The 19,871-nt window shown below is 48.2% G+C and overlaps 1 protein-coding gene across 3 annotated transcripts in view; it reads left to right on the top strand.

Annotated features, from left to right (window-relative positions):
- tpst1 (tyrosylprotein sulfotransferase 1) overlaps positions 1-17,404 on the top strand; it is a 42,411-nt gene extending 25,007 nt beyond the window's left edge. For 2 of the 3 annotated variants that reach the window (XM_080543312.1, XM_080543313.1), the window contains exons 4-5: positions 15,483-15,533; positions 16,733-17,404. In XM_080543312.1, the coding sequence (XP_080399438.1) occupies positions 15,483-15,533; positions 16,733-16,768 (87 nt within the window). In that variant the 3' untranslated portion in view covers positions 16,769-17,404. The remainder of the gene's footprint in view (positions 1-15,482; positions 15,534-16,732) is intronic. The other variant, XM_080543314.1, reaches the window with a different exon arrangement.
- Positions 17,405-19,871: the final 2,467 nt, after the last annotated feature.

Below are 19,871 nucleotides of genomic sequence, written 5' to 3'. Positions count from 1 at the left end.
GCCGGTCATAATATAGATATATGTGAAAAACACCCCCACATGAGCAAGAACAGACATTTACATATAAACAACTTAACGCCCACACACACAGCCTGTATGTGCACACACTTGCATACACACACACACACACACACACACACACACACACACTTTACAACTTAACACTCCCACACACTTCACAAGCAAATTTTCCACACACACACACACACACACACACACACACACACACACACACACACACACACGCACGCACACCACAAAGTATACATAACAGGATATGTCTATAACAAAGTACCTGACTAAGCATCTGAGAGCCTTTTTGAATGTTGTACCTAATAGGTGGTGGTCCCTCAGGTGTAGGTCATAGGTGGGGGTCCCTCAGGTTGAACCACCTGTCATATCACTGACGCATTGGATATGAAAATGAATCCTATTCTTTAAATTAATTTAAATTAATAACTGTACATCTTGCAGCTCATCCAAATGTATCCATGGATGTTGGACGTGCGTGTGTGTGTGTGTGTGTCTGTGTGTGTGTGTGTGTGTACGTGTGTGCGCTTGCATATATATGTGTGTGAGTCTGCACATAATGTGTTCAAGGCGAGTGTGTGTCCTTGCCCCACATTGACCCAGCCGCCGTGGTGCTGGAAAGCAGGACTCTATTTTTGGAGCAGATATGTTTTATTAAATCCCTTTTTTCTGCGAGGCCTGCTATCAGGTGACCAGCTCTCAAGCCCCAGAGCTAGCGATTTATATATTTAGTCGTTTATTTTTAACGCCCTCGTGCTGTATTGAAATATGGATGAATTCCAGCAGCGCCCCCCCCCCCCCCCCCCCCCCCGCACCCCAGAGGACTAATGACCAATGTGTTGAAGTGAGCAGCTTATTTGTTTGTGTCTTCTGTGGCGATGGCTTCACACAGCGTCAAGCTCAAACGAGGCCAGTGTGTTCAGCAGCATGTTTGCCTGCGACCCCTGACCTTCTCCTCTAAACCGTCCTCGAGTTTGAGTTCCATCCGCCGTACCTTTCTCCACTTTGTGTATTTGTTGTTTTTCTTCCCCAAACGTGATTTTTGTTTGATACAAGCCAGCCCCAGTAAACACATTATCACAAGGTATCTGGATAACATCCAAAAGAGCGTTCTCTACAGGGGTTTGGTTTGGCTGTGTTCTGTTTTTAGTGCTTTTATAATGTATCGGCGGCTTCTCACGAGAGGAGCTGGGTGAGAGAGCACGAGGGAGAGAGTTTCTGCCCGTGAGTTTGAGCCATATGCACCATATGTTAGCAGGTAGGTGTTTCTGTCCTGTCAGCAAACAAGACCGCACTGCCAGAAATGGGAGCTCTCCCCCACTTCCTTCTCCGCAAGCAGGCAGATCCCCAAGTCCCTCACATTTGACTGTGACGGTTGTAACCCTACTCAAATCGGAGTGCCTCTGAGTGCTGTTCCCGATGCCTTTCAAGTTGACTGTGTGAAACTTTTAGGCTTTAGTCAAGTGCTGCCAGAGCTCTGATTTAAGGTGTGTCTCTGTCTGCCAACATTGGCTAGGGTCTGTGTGTGTGTGTGTGTGTGTCTGTCTGACTTGTCTGTCTGTCTGTCTGTTCCTGAGCACGCAGGCAGATCCCCATGTCCCTTCCATTTCACTGTGACGATTGCAACCCAACTCAAAACAGAGTGCTTCTGAGTGTTGCTGTTCCCGATGCCTTTCAAGTCGACGGTGTGAATCTTTTAGGCTTCAGTCAAGTGTGCTCAGAGCATTGATTTACGACCTGAGATATAGCACTCACATTTTTTTTATAGCAGATTATCGACCACATTTATTCATAATGCCTTTCTGATTAAGATGGCCTATCAGATAGGCCAGAGTCTCTTCAACTCTCAATTAGTTTTCCATTTCGTCTTGATCTATTATTGATTTTTCCTCTCTGGGTGTGACACTACAGCATGCATGCCCGTGTGTGTATGTCACCGCTCGGGGGGGTCGCCGACCCGCGTCGAGGCCGCACGTGATTTACGAGGCTATTGTGGCATCACAGTTAGCTCGCAGCCATTTCCTGTCACCGGCTCCTCCCACAGGAAGTGTCTCCGTGGTCGCATAAAGGAGCGAGACTCGTTCATCATCAGCCGGAATTCTACAGTTGGGCCAACCGTCTTGGTACGACACCCCGGGGACACTCATTTGCACTCTCTGTGGGAACGTTAATGGCCAAATCAGACAGTGAACCACGGTGGAAGGCAGAATAAAGGCATTTTAAGGCCCTATAAAAAAACACCAAGATGGATCACAATGGCCTCCGGCTTCTCTGTGCTCCAGTGGCAGCAGAAGTTGTCCTGTTCTTCGTCCTGATTTAAAGTGTTGGACTGTGGTCTCATGACGCCTAGGGAGGGAGGGAGGGAGGGAGGAGGGAGGGGTGAATTTAGCCGTTAGTTGCTGGTAATGTATTTCATAATGGAAGCAGCTCAGTGGGAGGTGTGCCTGTGTGTGTGTGTGTGCCTGTGTGAGTGTGCGTGTGTGAGTGTGCCTGTGTGAGTGTGCGTGTGTGAGTGTGCCTGTGTGAGTGTGCCTGTGTGAGTGTGCCTGTGTGAGTGTGCCTGTGTGAGTGTGCCTGTGTGTGTGTGCCTGTGTGAGTGTGCCTGTGTGTGTGTGCCTGTGTGTGTGTGCCTGTGTGAGTGTGCCTGTGTGAGTGTGCCTGTGTGTGTGTGCCTGTGTGAGTGTGCCTGTGTGAGTGTGCCCGTGTAAGTGTGAGTGTGTGTGAGTGTGCCTGTGTGAGTGTGCCCGTGTAAGTGAGCCTGTGTGTGTGAGTGTGCCTGTGTGTGTGTGTGTGTGTGTGTGTGTGTGTGTGTGTGTGAGATTGTACATGAGATTGGCGCATGCGTGGTGGTCTTGTCTTTCTTTCCACGCAGTGGGGAGTTCCAGTATTTATCTGTAACAAAAGGATTGCTTTTCCATATGGAGGAGGGTGGGAGGAGGGGGGGGTAAGGGGAAGGGGGGGTAAGAGAACTCATGACTAGCCAGAATCCATGTTTCACACTGAGACGACATCTATGACTCCAATGGAAAGCATTCTGAGGCGCAGGGAGGGGAGAGGGGGAGAGGGAGAAAGGGAGAGAGGGGGGCGCAAAACTGTGTCTTACCGCAAACGAGAGATGGAAACTGGCGTGTTTAACAGGCGAGGTGGCGGGTCGGTGAGATGTGACGACTCGCACTGCGTTCCCGCTCGGAGGGAGGCCGGGTACAGTTAGGACGGTTAGGATGGTTCTCCCCAGGAGGCGTGGTCTGATAGTGACTGACAGTTTGATAGTCGGGGGGGGGGGGGGGGGGTTTAGAAGACATTCCTTCCCTCCACCCTCTTCATCTCGTCGCCTTCTCTTTCAGCCTGATGAGATGAAGGGAGTCCAGTTCTTCAGCACAGAAATGCGCACGCGCACGCACGCACACACGCACACACACACACACACACACATACATGCACGCACACAAACACATACACGCCCATATTGTTCTTTTATGGGCATGTTTATGGTTGTACACCAGCACTGCGACCTTGCGGTTAGAGTGTCCGCCCTGAGATATGGAGGTTGTGAGTTCGATCCCCGGCCGAGTCATACCAAAGACTATAAAAATGGTACCCAATGCCTCCTTGCTTGGCACTCAGCATTAAGGGTTGGATTGGGGGTAAGACCCTGCGACATACCAGCGTCATGTCCAGGGGGTGTACTTGTACATCAAGCCGCCTCACGCTATGGAAACGGCAGATAGGCTCCTCCCTAAGGGCCGTTAGGCTCGAGAACCATCAGTTCTCAAGGCTACTGACTTACTTATGGTTGTAGGGGCTATCTTGTCATGCCCATCCCTTAAAGGGATGCCCAAGTCAAACATTATCTCAACTCTACTCACACACACACACACACACACACACACACACACACCACACACACACACACACACACACACACGCTTTATCTGACAACACAGTCCAACTGGCAGTGTACATTGGGTGCAGCTAGCAGAACAGTGCTAGTATTGTTGTGTTACCACAACACATTTCTGAAAAAGTGGAGAGATGGGTGCGGTTGGGGGGACCTTAGGGGGACATTTGAGGAGCCTTATCCAGCCTGAGTTAGTGTGGGTGGGTGGGTGTGTGTGAGTGAGTGGGCGGTTAGGGAGGGAGAGAGGGAGGGATGTAGCCGACCACTGGCTGTCGGAATGTCTCCCATCCTCCCCAGCCCACCCAGGATCTACAGTAAGCACCTCTGACCTTTGAACCTACATTTACATTGTTGGCATTTAGCAGATGCCTTTCCAAAGCGACTCACAATCAATACATTTGACTAAGTAGGTGAATCGTCTATCCTCTAGTTGTCGTGCTAATTTTGCTATTTTTCATTTTGTTTATATTGACACAGGGGAAACAGTACAGGGGGGTAGAAGATGTCTCAGGAGAAACAGTATAGGGGGGGAAGTAGTCGTCTCTGGAGACACGGTACAGGGGGGTAGTAGATGTCTCAGGAGGGTTAAGATTTAGCCTGAAAAGATGGGTCTTCAGTCTCCGACGGAAGATGGTGAGTCATTCTGCAGTTCTGACAGGTCCATTGCTGGCGACGTATCACTAAGCCACACCCCCTTTGAAAACTCGGACAAACAACGCTTCACTGACAGTGACTGACTGACTAACCGACCGTGACTAAATGACTTACAATGGCGGGAGTTGGCAAATTTCAGATTTCTGATTTACCACAGCAAGTAATAGACATGTTTTTTTAAAGAATATTTAGTCTAGAAGCTTTTCACCATCAGATATTAGCGAGTTGTATGTCCAAGTTTTCTGCCTGTCGTGACTTTTGCTGGGATATGATTGGACAATTTCTATTTTGGGGCGAGGCTTAGTGATAGGTCCATTGCGTTTTACGGAATACCGGGGGGCCTGATGTAATTGCTAACCGTTTATTAACGCTACGTGTCCCTACAGAGCTAATTACATTCATCGGCAATGCTACTTTGGGGGGATTTCCCAGGCGTTCAACAACACTTCATTTCAAAAGGGAGAGATGTGACTGAAACTCTCTGAAAGAGAAGGGGGATCCTGGGAGCTTTGAGTGGAATTGGACACAGTGTAGACACGAGGATTTGACGTTTTGCGAAGAGAATGGGAGTGATTGGTTCCAGGACTAACCCTGTGTGTGTGTGTGTGTGTGTGTGTGTGTGTGTGTGTGTGTGTGTGTGTGTGTGTGTGTGTGTGTGTGTGTGTGCTGCATATGTTTGTCTGTAACAGTCAGCACATTTGGAGTCTTGGTCTGTGTGTGTGTGTGTGTGTGTGTGTGTGTTCATATCCTTGTCTGCATATGTGCATCCATGCTCGACATGTTTGTGAATGCCTGTAAGCCTATGTTTATTTCTGTTGATGTCTGTGCTGTGTGTGTGTGTGTGTGTGTGTGTGTGTGTGTGTACACATTCCTCATCCCCTGCTCTCTCTGGTTTCAGAAAGATGGATGTAGTTAACATCTATCTCCCAACAATAGCCAGGCCATGCATGTCTTCCTGTGTGTGTGCACGTGCACGTGTGGGTGTGTGTGTGAGTTCACATCTGCTGGGTATTAGAGTGTGTTCCCCCGGATCAAACCCAGCTGCATGGCTTATCCCCCCCCAACCCCCCGGCCTCCCCTCTGCCACAGTTCGTGCACTAGGAGGAAGGCAGGCTAAGCCCCCCAGATCTGCTAACAAGGTGCGATGGGGGTGCCATTAACCCCTTAGGGACTGGCTAATTAGTTGTTTTGGTGGGTCAAAATGTATTTCATAAAGAAGCCATTTTGGAGAGTGAGGTGAGCCTTATGCTATATAGCATTGTAGCTATAGCTCCTATGTCTCTTTCGAAATCCAGTACACTGCATACAGCTTGGTCTTTCGGATAAAGCGAAAAGGGAAGATGACACAGATACATAAATCAATAAGAACACACACTTATGGCAAGTGGAATGAATTAGACTACAGGATCTAAAGCTGGCTTTACGTAAACAAGCCATTCTGGACGTTCTACAGAGCTTTTGTTGATTGTAATTGGCCTTTTCCTTTATTTAGGGACTCTGCAGTGCTGCCAGTGGGACTGTTTGTGTTTGTGTTTGTTTGTGGGGGTGTGTGTGTGTGAGTGTGTGTGTGTGTGTGAGAGTGTGTGTGTGTGCGTGCGTGCGTTTGTTCTCTCTCCCGGGTTCCCTTGACAGTGGAAAACATCTAGAACGAGGTCTTTTCTCACATCGTGGTGGAAAGTGTTGCTGTGGAAACAGGCCATAACCGTGGGCCGTGGGTCTTTCCACGGTTAAGAGAGATGTTGCCCCTGCGTGGAGACACCTGGGGTTTCCTTAAGAGCTCCGACCCACACAGGGTTCTCACTGTAGCATCACAGACAGCCTTGAGCTGCTGCCTACCACCTCTCTCTCTCTATCTTTTTCTCTCTATCTCCCTCTGTCTCTAGTTCTCCCTTGCTTGCTATGTCTCTGTCTCACTGCTGCTCTCTCTCTCTCTCTCTCTCTCGCTCTCTCTCTCTCTGTCTTCCCCCTTTTTTCTGTTAGAAAACAGTATCATGCCCAATGGACCGTCCTGTATATGACAGGGCTACTCAGTATCAACCTCATCTACTGTGCAGTCCAGCGGTGGCTGGTGGAGGTGGACATCGGAGGATGGGCTCATCGTAATTAATTCCATGCGTTTGATACCGTCCCTGCCCTGCCGTGTGTACCAAAAGCTCACGCACCACTACACTATACCCTCAGTGGCCACACAATCCATTAGGCGATTGTACTGTTAGCTGCTGACTTGTCTGCCCCATTGGCCAACGGGACGATTCTCTCACCTCCGTGTGTTGCATACTGTAAGGCATCTGGTCTTAAACCTTAACCGCCATATGGATGGAAACACATGTGGAAATGTTCTCCTTCTGTGTCCTGAATATATGCCCAGCCCCATTCCAAACATTCACCTTCTGTTTTCACCTTCTCAGTCTCAGTGGTCCTGACTGCTAACACGTGTGGCCTGTATCAGTAGCTTCGAGGCTAGCATGTGTAGCCTGCAACAGTAGCTTTAGTGCTAGCACGTGTAGCCTTTATCTATGGCTTTGATGCTACCCATATGGAAAAGAGATACGAAAAAACGTATAGGCCTACACATTTCTCATTGTGGCTTTGATGCTAGCATGTGTATCAGTGGCTTTGATGCTAGCATGTGTATCAGTGGCTTTGATGCTAGCATGTGTAGCCTGCAACAGTAGCTTTGACGCTAGCATGTCTAGCCTTTATCTATGGCTGTGATGCTAGCATGTGTAGCCTATCAGTGGCTTTGATGCTAGCATGTGTAGCCTGTACCAGTGGCGTTGGTGCTAGCATGTTTAGTCTGTATGGCTCTGATGCTAGACCAGGGGAGGTGTCAAACACACATCCTACGATTTCTACCTCCTCCAGCCGCCCCTGGTGAAGCCTGTACCGCCGATAAAGGAGGACAAGCGTCTAAGTTATGGGTGGAGCTTAGCGATTGACCAGTATATAGTCAGGGGAGGGAGAGAAGGGGATGCGGAAGGCTTCAGAGGCCCTGGTCACATTCAACCTCATAATATCATTTACATGTTGATGTTTTTTTTCATGGCGCAGGACACCTCTGGATGACAGTAATCCTCTAAGGCTGTTATCGGGATGCAGCGTACTGTAGGCACAGATCTCCTAAACCTGTCAGTGCTTATCCTAACTTAACCGAACACGCTTCTCCAGCCTTGGCCATGGACAAAGACAGCGAAGGCGAAGAGTGTTTTTGTGCGTGTGTGCACGTCTGTGTGTGTGTGTGTGTGTGTGTGTGTGTGTATGAGTGTGTCCTCTTGTTGTACTCTAGAGAGTGTCGTGTCCACCTCAGCCTTTTTATTCAACATGGAGGTAAACAAACAGACTCATGAATTTCCAACAGAATCATTCGTACCGTGTCTATTAAGATCTGACCTCTATGGATTGTCTTTGTGGGCCTCGTTGGTTTTAATGGCGACAACCGGCGGTCCTTATTAAAGTGCTGCGGCAGAAGCGCTAGTCACAGCGGAGCGCCGTGGAAAGAAAGGACTCGGTTGTTTTCGCCGGACCTGTAAACGAGGGACTTTTGGACGAGGTCCAAACCCGCGAATCGATAGCTTTTAAGTGGCTTTGCGAGTTCCTCTGATCCCCGGTGAGAAATGGATATTCGGATCAATAAGTTCCCGTTCTCTCGCCCGTACCAGAGTCTGATCAGATGATGAGGGAGTTGGAAATGATTGGGCCAGGAACGAGGAAGTGTTACTGTTGTGGTGTCCAGTGTTTCTGGGGCTGGTGGAGGTAGAAATCGGAGGACGGGCCTCATTGTAATGCACGGAATGAGGAACGGCATCAAACAGGTGGAACGATGAGCCCCCGTCCTCCGATTTCTACCTCCACCAGCCTCCCCTGACACACAACCATGACTTGACTCTTTGTGGTGTAACAGCCGACAGGCAGCCTGAATGGGCTTTCTGCTCCACATCCCATTGTTTGTATTTGGCTTCAACATGCCTAATGCTGGTTGGGCTGCATGTTGTACGTCTCACCCCCCCCCCCCCCGAGCGTGGCACTCACAACGCTTAGGTTGTGGGTTCGATTATATAGGGGTTTTCCCTATACACTGATTTAATGTATGCGCTCAACTGCAATGTGAGTCGCTTTGGATAAAAGCCATATATGTTATTAAATATTACATTATTAACCTGGACATGGACCCTCTTAGATCGCTGCTGGTACACCGAAGATGGCCTCCACTGGTCCAACCCGTCACAGAACATCGGTTTGAAATGGGGAATGTGTCTTTAATGAGTTAGCCATGGCGAACGTGCATAAAGATGGCGTCATTCTTGGGTTAGCATCGTGACACACTCTCGTATCACAGTACAACAAGACGTTTTTTTTAAAAGCATGCAGTCGTAAATAAATGGGAACACATTGTAGCCTTTTGACGCTCACATCGAAATGGAGAAAAGGAGAGCGACTAATGCAGCACACATGCCTATTGGCGCGCACTGTGGGAAACGCTCAACGGAATGAAGGCTTGCGGTCGTAGCGCTGAATGACGACAGACTAGGTAGGGAGAACGTCTTTGGCGACGTTTATGGCGGTTTTATGACGGTATCGACAGAAACAGTTGCTGTTTTGGAGTACCAAGGTTTTCGGTTAAACCAAAAAGCCGCCAAACTCCTCTACCTCCACCAGCCTCCCCAGATCCCTACCTCCACCAGCCTCCCCAGATCTCTACCTCCACCAGCCTCCCCTGATCTCTACCTCCACCAGCCTCCCCAGATCTCTTCCTCCACCAGCCTCCCCTGATCCCTACCTCCACCAGCCTCCCTGTGTGCTGTGGGTGGGTATCCTCCACCTCTCCTCTCCTGACACTGATCCTCCAGACGCTGAGAGAGAGAGAGAGCCCCGCTGAGTCACCGCCGGACCTCTCTTATTAGCGCTGTCTGGAGTGGACATGCACAAACACCGTAATCCTTTAATATGCCACGATTACGGACGCCGCCATCACCGCTCCCGTCTCTGATCTTGTCCCCGACACCACATACAGCGGAGGGCTCTTGACAGAACAGATGGGGGACTTTTATTTTTGGCTGAATCCGTGTCAGCGCTGGGGTTCTGCCCAGGTGAGGCTGGCGGGGCGGCCGTGTACAGCAGCATACGCAGGCGTCAGAGGCTGGGAGTCGTGATCACTGGACCCTGTGGGCAGAACTGCAATCAGCACCTCCACTCGTGTCCCTTTAAGATCCATCCCCTTTACGTTCCACTGAACTGTACACACCCACACGCACGCACGCATGCACACATACACTCTCTCACACACACACACGCACACATGTAAACACACACATACACACCAACCCACACACATGCATGCATGCATATACACATGCACACGCACACGCACACACACACACACACACACACACAGACAAGTACATGCATTCTCTAATTTCTCCCTCTCCATAAATCTCTCTCTCTCTGAGAGTGCAGTATGACTCCATCCCTGTAGCTGTGTAACTGTGTAACGGCCATTAGAGACTGAGACACCAGGGAGTCGTCCGTCTGGGAGGAGGCCGAGCGTCTGGCTCCAGCTGCCCCTCTGACCACAGAGGAGGCTCCCCCGCCGCCGCTCCTCCCACTGTAACAGGCCACAGGCTAGGTGAGCCCACGGGCCATCCTTCCTATCTTCCATTCCCCAAAGTAAGAGAGTGTGTTAGTTTTAAGGTAGAACACATCCACTAGTCTTAACCAAAAACAGATGGAGAGTTTAAGTACGACTGACGATAACTTAAGCATTCCAGCGTGCAGTCATACAGAGCCAACGGGGTAGGTGAGGAACGCAGCTGAAACAACCTCCCCCCCACACCCCCCCAAGCAGAACAACATGGCCTCCTTCCCACTGGCAGCTTCTCCATATGTGCAGGGGTGTTACTGCATTAACGCCCCCCCCCCGCGCGCGCGCGGCCGGCTGTGACTCCTCCCCCCAGCTCCGGTGGCGGGAGCTCAGAGTCCAGTCACAGCACCTGGGCGAGGGCCAGCCCAGAGTCTCGGAGCACCCACAGGGTTTGGTCCTTGGCACTGCCCTCCCGGATCGGATCGCTAACGGTGCCACGCGCTGGCCGGCCGGCCTTGTTTCTCTGGGGGTGCCCGCCTACTCCTCAGGGCCATGCCCGGGGTGAGGCCTGTGTGCCACGCTGGGGCGTGTGCCCACCCTGGCTTGTGCTTTCTCTCTCTCTCTCTCTCTCTCTCTCTCTCTCTCTCTCTAACTCTCATTTGTTTGTTTGCTCTCTCTCTCTCTCTCTCCTCTCTCTCTACTGCCCCCTGCTGTGTCTGTGTGTGTCCACACCAGTTTTTTAAATGTGTCCTCAAGTCTTTTACCCCAATGTGGTAGAGTAGAGCGGAACAGAAGTTTGTTTTTAACTTCAATTGCCACCCTGTACGACCAGCTCTTCTCGACAGGCGTTGCTGGGGAGGGAGTGCTGAGTTAAGGCAGAGAGCAGAGCGCCAGGGCCGTGAGACAGTCAGCCAGGGTTTATTTGGGGTCAGGGAGGGGGTTGGCAGCCTCTCAGCTCATTCGTCATGGCGATGAGCAGAGGCCCTTCTGGCTTCATAGGATCAACTCCTTGAGTCCTCCTCCTCCTGGCCTGCGTCATTGTTTTCACTAGGAGTTTACCAATGTGAGGTGTGGCGGATGAGGTGTGAGTCTGGACTGTCTGCTGAGTTTAGTTGCGGTGGTGATGTCGCTGTGACGAATAGCAACTATTCAAGCCCCCCCCCCCCGGGTTCCGGTTGTCGTCTGTCCCCTCTGACGGGCACCGTCTTGGGGCTTCCAGTCTGGAGTAGCTGGCCTCCTGCCTCTGGTGGATCCTCGGAGGGGGAGAGGAGGACAGGCCCCGTCACTGTGGCTCCTTCCTAGGGGGAAGATTGATTGGGAGCGCGTGAAGCCTGGAGAAGCTGGCCGCGGACCCACAATTCCAGATCGTTCTCTAAACGCTGCTGGGATTTACAACCCTGAGCCTTTGACTGGTGTAGTTAGAGATACAACTCTATCTTTCTATCTCTCCCCACCCCCTCTTTCTCTCTCTCTCTCTTTGTTTTTGTCTCCTTTTCTTCTTTCGCAAGAAAGAGAGGAGGAGTGGTGAGCGTTCTGTCTGACGAACATGGTTGCAAAATGGCACTCAAAATGGCACCCAAGGGAAATCAAGAAACATGTTGTCTCCCTCTCATGTTAGAACTCATTACTGATAAATTCCATTTCGGGCTCTGAGACAACTGCAGTAAAGACTGGCCAATACTGAACACACACACAAACCCCCTGGACTTGCCCACACACACACACACACACACACACACACACACACACACATTCCCATTTCCCACTTGCCCACACTAGAGAAGAACTAACGGAGACATTATATAAACATGGGGTTCACTGACTCCGAGTACCCCCCCCGGTCACTGTGGACAACCAATTGAGCCTTTGCACTACTACTGGTTGCACACACCCCTGGTCAATGTGAACACTCAATTACCCTTTACACTACTGCTGTTTACAAATACTACCTTTGCACATACCATATTTCTGCACATTGCACATACCTCTTTTTGATATAGCCTCTATTTATACATCTGTATAGACCATGCTGTACATACTGCTTACTACTATCCTCTCCTGTATACACCTGTATATACCTGTATATACTTGCCATACAGTACCTATCATGTTCTTATATCACTATTTGCACATCTGGTTAGATGCTAAACTGCATTTCGTTGACTGGTACTTGTACTCTGCAATGACAATAAAGTTGAACCTGATTTAATCTAATCACGGCAAAACTTCACAGCTCTGCCTTCTGTTGGCGTGAGAGCACAGTATCCAGCTTACTCTTGGCTCGTCCATTGTCAACAATGTCAGACATGTAAACTGTTTGAATAATACGCTTGACTACAACATTACTCATGAACATGATTCTGTATAGACAGAATGACGATGTTTATCTCCAAAGTCTCCAAATACAATGGAGGTCAACATTGTCTGGGGAGTGTGTGTGTGTGTGTGTGTGTGTGTGTGTGTGTGTGTGTGTGTGTGTGTCGGTCTCCCCAGGGTTTGGGCTGTGAAGGCTGGGTATAGCATGGGTCCTCTGGTCCCCTGGCAGGGGATACTCAGTGGAGGAGAACCAGAACTCTGGGGCGGGGGGGGGGGGGGGTCCAGACCACCAAGCTGTCCAAGGCACTGTTCTGTCTGTCGTCGTTATCGTTCTCTCTGTGTGTGTCTCATTGGCGCCCCCATCTGGCAGACCAGCTCCATGCTTCCCTCTGCCTTCTCTCCACTTTTCTACTCCTCTTCTTCCCCCTCCTTTTCTTCTTTCACAACAAAGAGGAGAAGAGACGACTTGTCTGATGAGCATGGTGGCAAAATGGCACCGAAGGGAAAATATGAAACATGCCTCTCTCTCTCTCTCTCTTTCTCTCTCCCTCTCTCTCTTTCTCTCTCTTTCTCTCTCTCTCTCTCTCTCTCTCTCTCTCTCTTTCTCTCTCTCTCTCTCTCTTTCTCTCTCTCACTCTCTCTCTCTCTCTTTCTCTCTCTTTCTCTCTCTCTTTTTCTCTCTCTCTCCCTACTCCTCCCCCCCCCCTATTTTCTTTCTCATTTTCTCTGTCTCACACTCGTTCTCCCTTTCCCTCCTTGATGTGTGCATGTGTTCACACCTTTAGATGGGTTTGAAATGAAGGAACTGTAAGAGATCCTTTTTGATTGAGAGTGCACCCATTCACACTTCATGGAAAAGGGTGTAACATTGGGGACACAGCACCTGAGTCCCAAATCAATCCCCCAACTACCCCCCCCCCCACACCCAATATGCCCATGTGTAGAGCTGTGTAGACTTGTACTAGACAATATGGCTGCCACAAGAGGGCGGCCTTTTGAATCCTCTCAGATCTACACCAGTGTCCAAGGAGGTGGGGTAGAGGCTATGGGTCAATATGGGGTTCACTTTCTCTTGCACTCTCCCTCTCTCTACTTCTTGCTCTCTCTCTCTCTCTCTCTCTCTCTCTCTCTCTCTCTCTCTCCCTTTCTTTCCCCTCTCTCGTTTGTCTTTAAGACTTGTCGTTGAGGAGTGTGTGTTCATGGAAAAGACAGGTTGTGCAACTAGCCATTTACATTGACATTTTTGGCATTTTGCAGACGCCTTTATCCAAAGCGACATGCAACAAATACATTTGTTTAGTGAATCATCTATCCGTCAGTCATCGTAAGAAAAAGTAATCAAGATTTAATTTTGATTTTGATTTTTGTTATTTGATTTGAATTATTTTCTTCCCCACTAGAGAAACTGTACAGGGGGGCAGAGGGGATGATGAGGTCTTAGGAGGGCAGCCGCAGAATGCTGCTGTGTTCTGTTTTTCTATGGGAAAAGAGAAAAAGCAGGAACATTAAATGAGTGTTAGATTTCTGTCTAGTCAAAGCCAGCAGGCAACAGAGGCGAGGGGAAGGGGGGAGCTTCCTGGAATGGCGGCTCAAAGTTTGCCAAGAGTTTAAAAGCTCCTCTTTTTTACCCTGCAAGTCCCCTCACACACGCACACACACACACACACGCACACGCACACGCACACACACACACACACACACACACACACACACACACACACACACTCCCACTGTGCAGTCCCTCATGTGGTGGGAGCCAGGATATGAGGTCACTCTGACTCTCTCTGATGTCGTCCGCCCCCCGGACCCTTTCCTCTGAAACGCTCTGTCAGGTACATGTTGACATGTTGGCTGCTTCTTATGTTAATAGTCACTAGGGCAATCCCTCCCCCCCTCTCTCTCCCTAGCTATGTCTCCCTCCTTAACCGCTTTCTTTCTTTCTTTCTCATCTATCCCTTCCCTCCCTCCTTCCCTCCATTCTCACCTCTGTCCATATTCAGGACTGGGGTATAATCCGTCTCTGGCCTCCCCTCTCTCTGTTTCGTCACCTGACTACCAGGCCCAGTCCTCAAACAATCAGGCAGGCAGGCAGGCAGGCAGACAGGCAGGCAGGCAGGCAGGCAGGCAGGCAGGCAGGCAGGCAGATCACAAGTAAAACCTTTGATGAGAACAATATTTATTTTATTTTATTTGTTTGAGTTCACGTAATGTGCAATAGGGTGTTCGTGGGGTGGAGAGGTATGAGAAGGAGGAGGAGTCCAGGACAGGTATAGCCTAAAGATAGTCTTTAGTCAATACCCCCCCGATCAACCGAACAGGGGAACTCACTCACTCCCTCACACTCACTCTGTCCATCTGTCCAGAATGCTACAGCGTGCCAGACTAGTCACAGGAGGCTGTGTGTTTCACTGTTTCCGTAGCGATGAGAAAAACACACGAGTCAGCTGCACTCCTCTCGACTCTGATCCATCCGGTGCATCCCCCCTCTATCATCCATCCAGGACATCCACCCTCTATCTTTCTGTCTCTCTCTCTCTCTCTCTCTCTCTCTCTCTCTCTCTCTCTCCCTTTGTGTCTCTCTTTCTGTCTCCCCATCCAGTGCTTGACTCACTGAGAGAAGATCCTCCCTGTCTGTATCTGTCTATCTGTCTATCTGTCTCTCTCTCTATCTGTTTTCCTGTTTGAAGTCAGTATTATGCCCTATGGACCTTCCTGTATGAGAGGGCTACCTCATATACTATACAGTCCAGTGGAGGCTGGTGGAGGTAGAAATCGGAGGTCGGGCTCATTGTAATGCATGGGACGGAATGAGGAATGGTATGAAACACCACGTGTGTGTCTTGATACCCCCCCTCAGTTCACACTGCTTTAGAGAAGTCCCGATCTCCAGGTGTCGTTCCATGTAGATCTGCACAGAATGGATTCACTTGAAGCTATGAAGTCGTGTGACTTCATTCTGTTACCTATAGCCTACCAGCCTCTAAACCCAGCCCTTTGTCTTCCCAGGTGTTTAAAGGTGAATTTCAGCTACCTGAGTTTCTAAGAGAACAGTCACAGGTATGGTAGCTACTCTGCCTGTTGTTCCATATCTTGTTTTCTTCTCCAAATCAAGCTTTTTATTTTATTTTATTTTTATGTTTTTCAATAATTTGATTTAGTTGCACCATCGTCTTCTGTAGAGCAAAAACGGTGGTCGTTTGGAGATCTGGTTATCATTTCCCATCTGCTTTTAGTTATTAGTTTCTCTCCTCTTTTTTGCTGCTGTTGTTGTTGGTTATGCTGCCTGTGATTAAGCTTCCGTGTGGGCTGCAGCCTATTGTTCTCTGGTCTGTGTTCTCCGCCCTTGTCTTCATGTTTTTGGAATGTCTTGTCTAACATTAGCGGTTAGCCTCATTTCTTGTCTTGTCCCTTTGATTTGGAGCCAAACTGATGTCTTTATCTCGGTTGTGATGAAAGTACTGTACACTACTGCCCTCTTCTGGCGGAACTCTGCATGTGAGCCATGTCACTGGATCGTGTGTGTGTGTGTGTGTGTGTGTGTGTGTGTGTGTGTGTGTGTGTGTGTGTGTCGCCCCGCTGGTAGTACGAGCTTCCCACTGCTGTCAGTCACTGTGTGTAATGTGTGTGTGCTTGAATGAATGTCCTGCGTATACATGCAGTGTGTGTGTGTGTGTATACCATTGGCATAAATGCAGTATGTGTGTGTAGTGTTACCGTACTAAGTGCACAGTATACAGTCATGTGAAAAGGATAGGACTCCCCATGAAAACGTTGTCTTTTTCAACATATTTCAACATGGACGTTTGATCTTCATTTTAACAATGTTGACAAACATTTAAAAAATATTTTAAAAATGATTCGTTAGTAAATTAATAAATAGACGTTTATGTTGTTTTCTTGTGAGGAAAAAGTTAGTATTTCTTACTACTCAAAATGCCTAAAATTCTAATCTTAATCCTATTGAAATGCTGTGGGGTCTCTATCATTTACTTTTGGGGTTTCCCTCTACACACACACACACACACACACACACACACACACACACACACACAGACTGCTATAGGTTGTGGCACCAATGACACTGGTTCATTCTTGATTGATTATGTCACCCCGGCTTTCTCCCATCCCCTGAACCTGACGTGCTGCTGACCAGGAGTCCTGGAAGAACGCCTGAAGTCTAAACTAACCTCTCTCCCCTCTTTCTTTCATTCTTTCTTTCTCTCTCTCTCTCTCTCTCTCTCTCTCTCTCTCTCTAGCTTCAGAAGACTTCAGAGAGGCCCAACCCGAGTTAGGAGAAGCAGAAGAAGGAAGAGGTAGAGAAGGAGGAAGAGGAAGTGGTGCAGACGGACACAGGAAGACATCCAACACATCCATCTCTCCACACCTTCTCTGGACCGTAGTGCTTTTTCCATGATCAACCACACACACACACACACACACACACACACACTCATACTCACACACACCAATGTATGTCATTATGACTGGATGTAATCATTTTTTACTTACACACACACACACACACACACACACACACACACACACACTCTCTCTCTCTGGTAGGCCCTATAGTGGACCTACCCTGGACCAGTCTTTCTCTGTAGAGAATTCTTGCCCTTTGATGTTGTACTGTAACAAATGCGTTTGTCACTAAATGGTGACCAGAGAATGTTGTTGCTGGGTTTAGTTTTTTTGGTCTTTTGTCATACCATGCTCATCTTCTGGCTATATAAAATCTGTGATTCTGTTGTAAGAAACTGCAGTGAACTTCAATTGCAAAAAAAGAAAGTATTTATGGGTGAAAAGTTAGCTTTTTGAAGATGCAATATCTATTTTAATGTTTAATTTTTTTCATGCCTTTGTATCGTGCAATTCCATGGGCCCTGTTGGAGGAGATGACAGTTTTGAGTATTGATGACAGTGATAAAGACAGCATTTTTTGTAACCTTGATTCAGAATGATCCTTTTTATGAATGGAGAAACAGTGGGTATCAGTTTTGGGGCAATAGGATGTGATATAACAGTTCCCCACTAATCACACTAGGGGGGGTGAGTGAGCACTTTGTATGCAGGGGTTCCCTAACTTTGTTGTCTCGTGACATCAATCATCTCCTATGACCCCGACAACTTGATTGCAGACTACGGCAACACATAATAATGATGTCCACGATGCTCTTATTGGTTGGAATTGAACCCCAGAACACTGTAATATAGGCTACAGGTGCAATAGACAGACATTGTTTGTCTTCATATAAAATACAAATGTTTGTGTCTTATTTATGAAATCATAGAGGATAGTTAGATTTTCTCAGGGGATCCCAATTTTAAATCAGGGGATCCCAATTTTAAATCAGGGGATCCCAATTTTAAATCAGGGAACCCAACATGGGTGTCCGATCCCCTAGTTTGGGAACTGCTGTATTAGAGACTAACAAACCACGGTTGAAAATCTTTTAATAATAAGGAACAACCTTTTTTATTAATACATTATTACATTCAAGGCAAATGATACATCCTTTACAATACATACTCTGCAATTCAAATATTGGCGTTCAAACTAAATAAATATAATTTAGAAATGAACTTTCAAATTCAGTGCACGACATTGAGAAATAACACTAAACAGTCAACATGTTACAAAGGTTCCACACATTCAGATGGACATATCTCCAGGTATACAGTGGAATTCGCAAGTGCGCCTCTAAAACCAACGTAAAAAATAGACTCAAAAATAAGTTGTATCCTTACCATCATAGAAATATTGGGCTTTTTCTATTCAATATTTACAGCAGTATAGGCTGAGAGGAAATTCTCAAACGACATAAATTGCACAGTAGTTATATAATTTAAAGAGCATTATGGTTTTTAAAAATATCTTACAACACCTAGTAAACAGTCTTGGAGATACTGTATGAAATTGCACGTTGTCTTCATGCCGCTGATGGGGCTGTTTCGAGGCTTTGGTACACAAGGTCCTGATTGGAAGAAAAATGTTCTCCTAAGGGCTTCTCGTCTAACACGTTCATCATGACTCTACAGAGGTGTGTTCCAGGGAATCAGATGTAGTGAGGTTATAAAAGCCGCTACCAATCTGTACGACCACTACCATCTGTCTGCAATGTTAACGGTAGACTCTTGGGTATGACGTCACGCCCGTGAAAACAGCAGAGCAACTTTCATCAAATATATTGTAGCGAACAAGAGCGTCCACTCGTTTCACTGGCCTTCGCTCTCTTTCTTTCCATGTCCCTCGGTTTCTTCTTTTTAGCTTCAATTTCTCTGAAAACTAGCCTAAAGTAAACAGCTGCCTGGATGAGGATCAAAGATATTTAAATTCTACCTGAAGATGCTCACAACTGCACAACAAAACGTTTGACGCATGCCCTCTGTCGCATGCCCTCTCTGATGCATGTCCTCTCATGTCTCAACACACTCTACTCTAGTCTGGTCGCATTATTTTTCCCGCTTGTTGTTGCTATGACGTCATAACCCAGAGTCTCCCTTTAATGGTCAATTCAGAGAGCTCAGGATCGTCTACAGTACACTTCAAATAGGGGAAGACACTGGGCAGTTCAATCACAGATGCAGGTCTATCTGGGTGGGACGACATGGTGGCAGCCATCTTGGAAATCATGGATTATTAGGGTAAAGGGGCAGATAGGATGACCCAGTTGGAGAGATATTAAGAGACTGGGATGACGTCTCTACGTTACAAGCATATCATAAACATTGTGTATCCCGTTAGGATCGTTGTGCTGTTTATCACTGGAGGCAATTGGAGCGTTGCCATTGTTGTGTCTTATGTACTAGATTGATTGGATGATAAATCTCCTAAAGATAATGACGTCCTAGGTAGTGTGCAGGGGAGGCTGGTGGGAGGTAGAAATCGAAGGACGGGGCTCATGCACGGAACGGAATGTGGAATGTTTGATATTGTCCCTATTCCATCCCATGCGTTACATTGAACCTGTCCTCCGACCTTCGACCTCCCACCAGCCTCCCCAGGGAGGTGTGTGGTTAAAATCAGCCCTCTCTCCGAAAACACCTGGCCGACAGATGCAGCGTCCCAATTCTCCTCCTTTGTCGTGATGTGGGGATTAATGCACTCCCCCCCCAGCTGGAGGATGTAAGACCCATGCTTTTACCTTCTTCCACCAAGCCTACTCTATGACACTTCAGGAAAAGGGTGGAGAATTCAAATGCTGCATAAAACCACAATGCCAATTCCTGCGACTTATCTTCATTAAGCAGGCTTCCTGGTCACCCAATGGAAGTGGATGGGGGACCTCTTCTGTACACCACTGTGTCCACACACACACACACACACACAACTTACATGCAGAATTTGACTGGGGAGGGGAGGGTCACCACACGTACCCCCCCCTCCCCCCCCCC

The sequence above is a fragment of the Nansenia antarctica genome, assembly GCF_963989245.1.
Source record: "Nansenia antarctica genome assembly, chromosome: 1".
Classification (NCBI taxonomy): domain Eukaryota; kingdom Metazoa; phylum Chordata; class Actinopteri; order Argentiniformes; family Microstomatidae; genus Nansenia; species Nansenia antarctica.
Note: the sequence above shows the minus strand (reverse complement) of the source record. Positions and strands in the feature narration are given on the sequence as shown.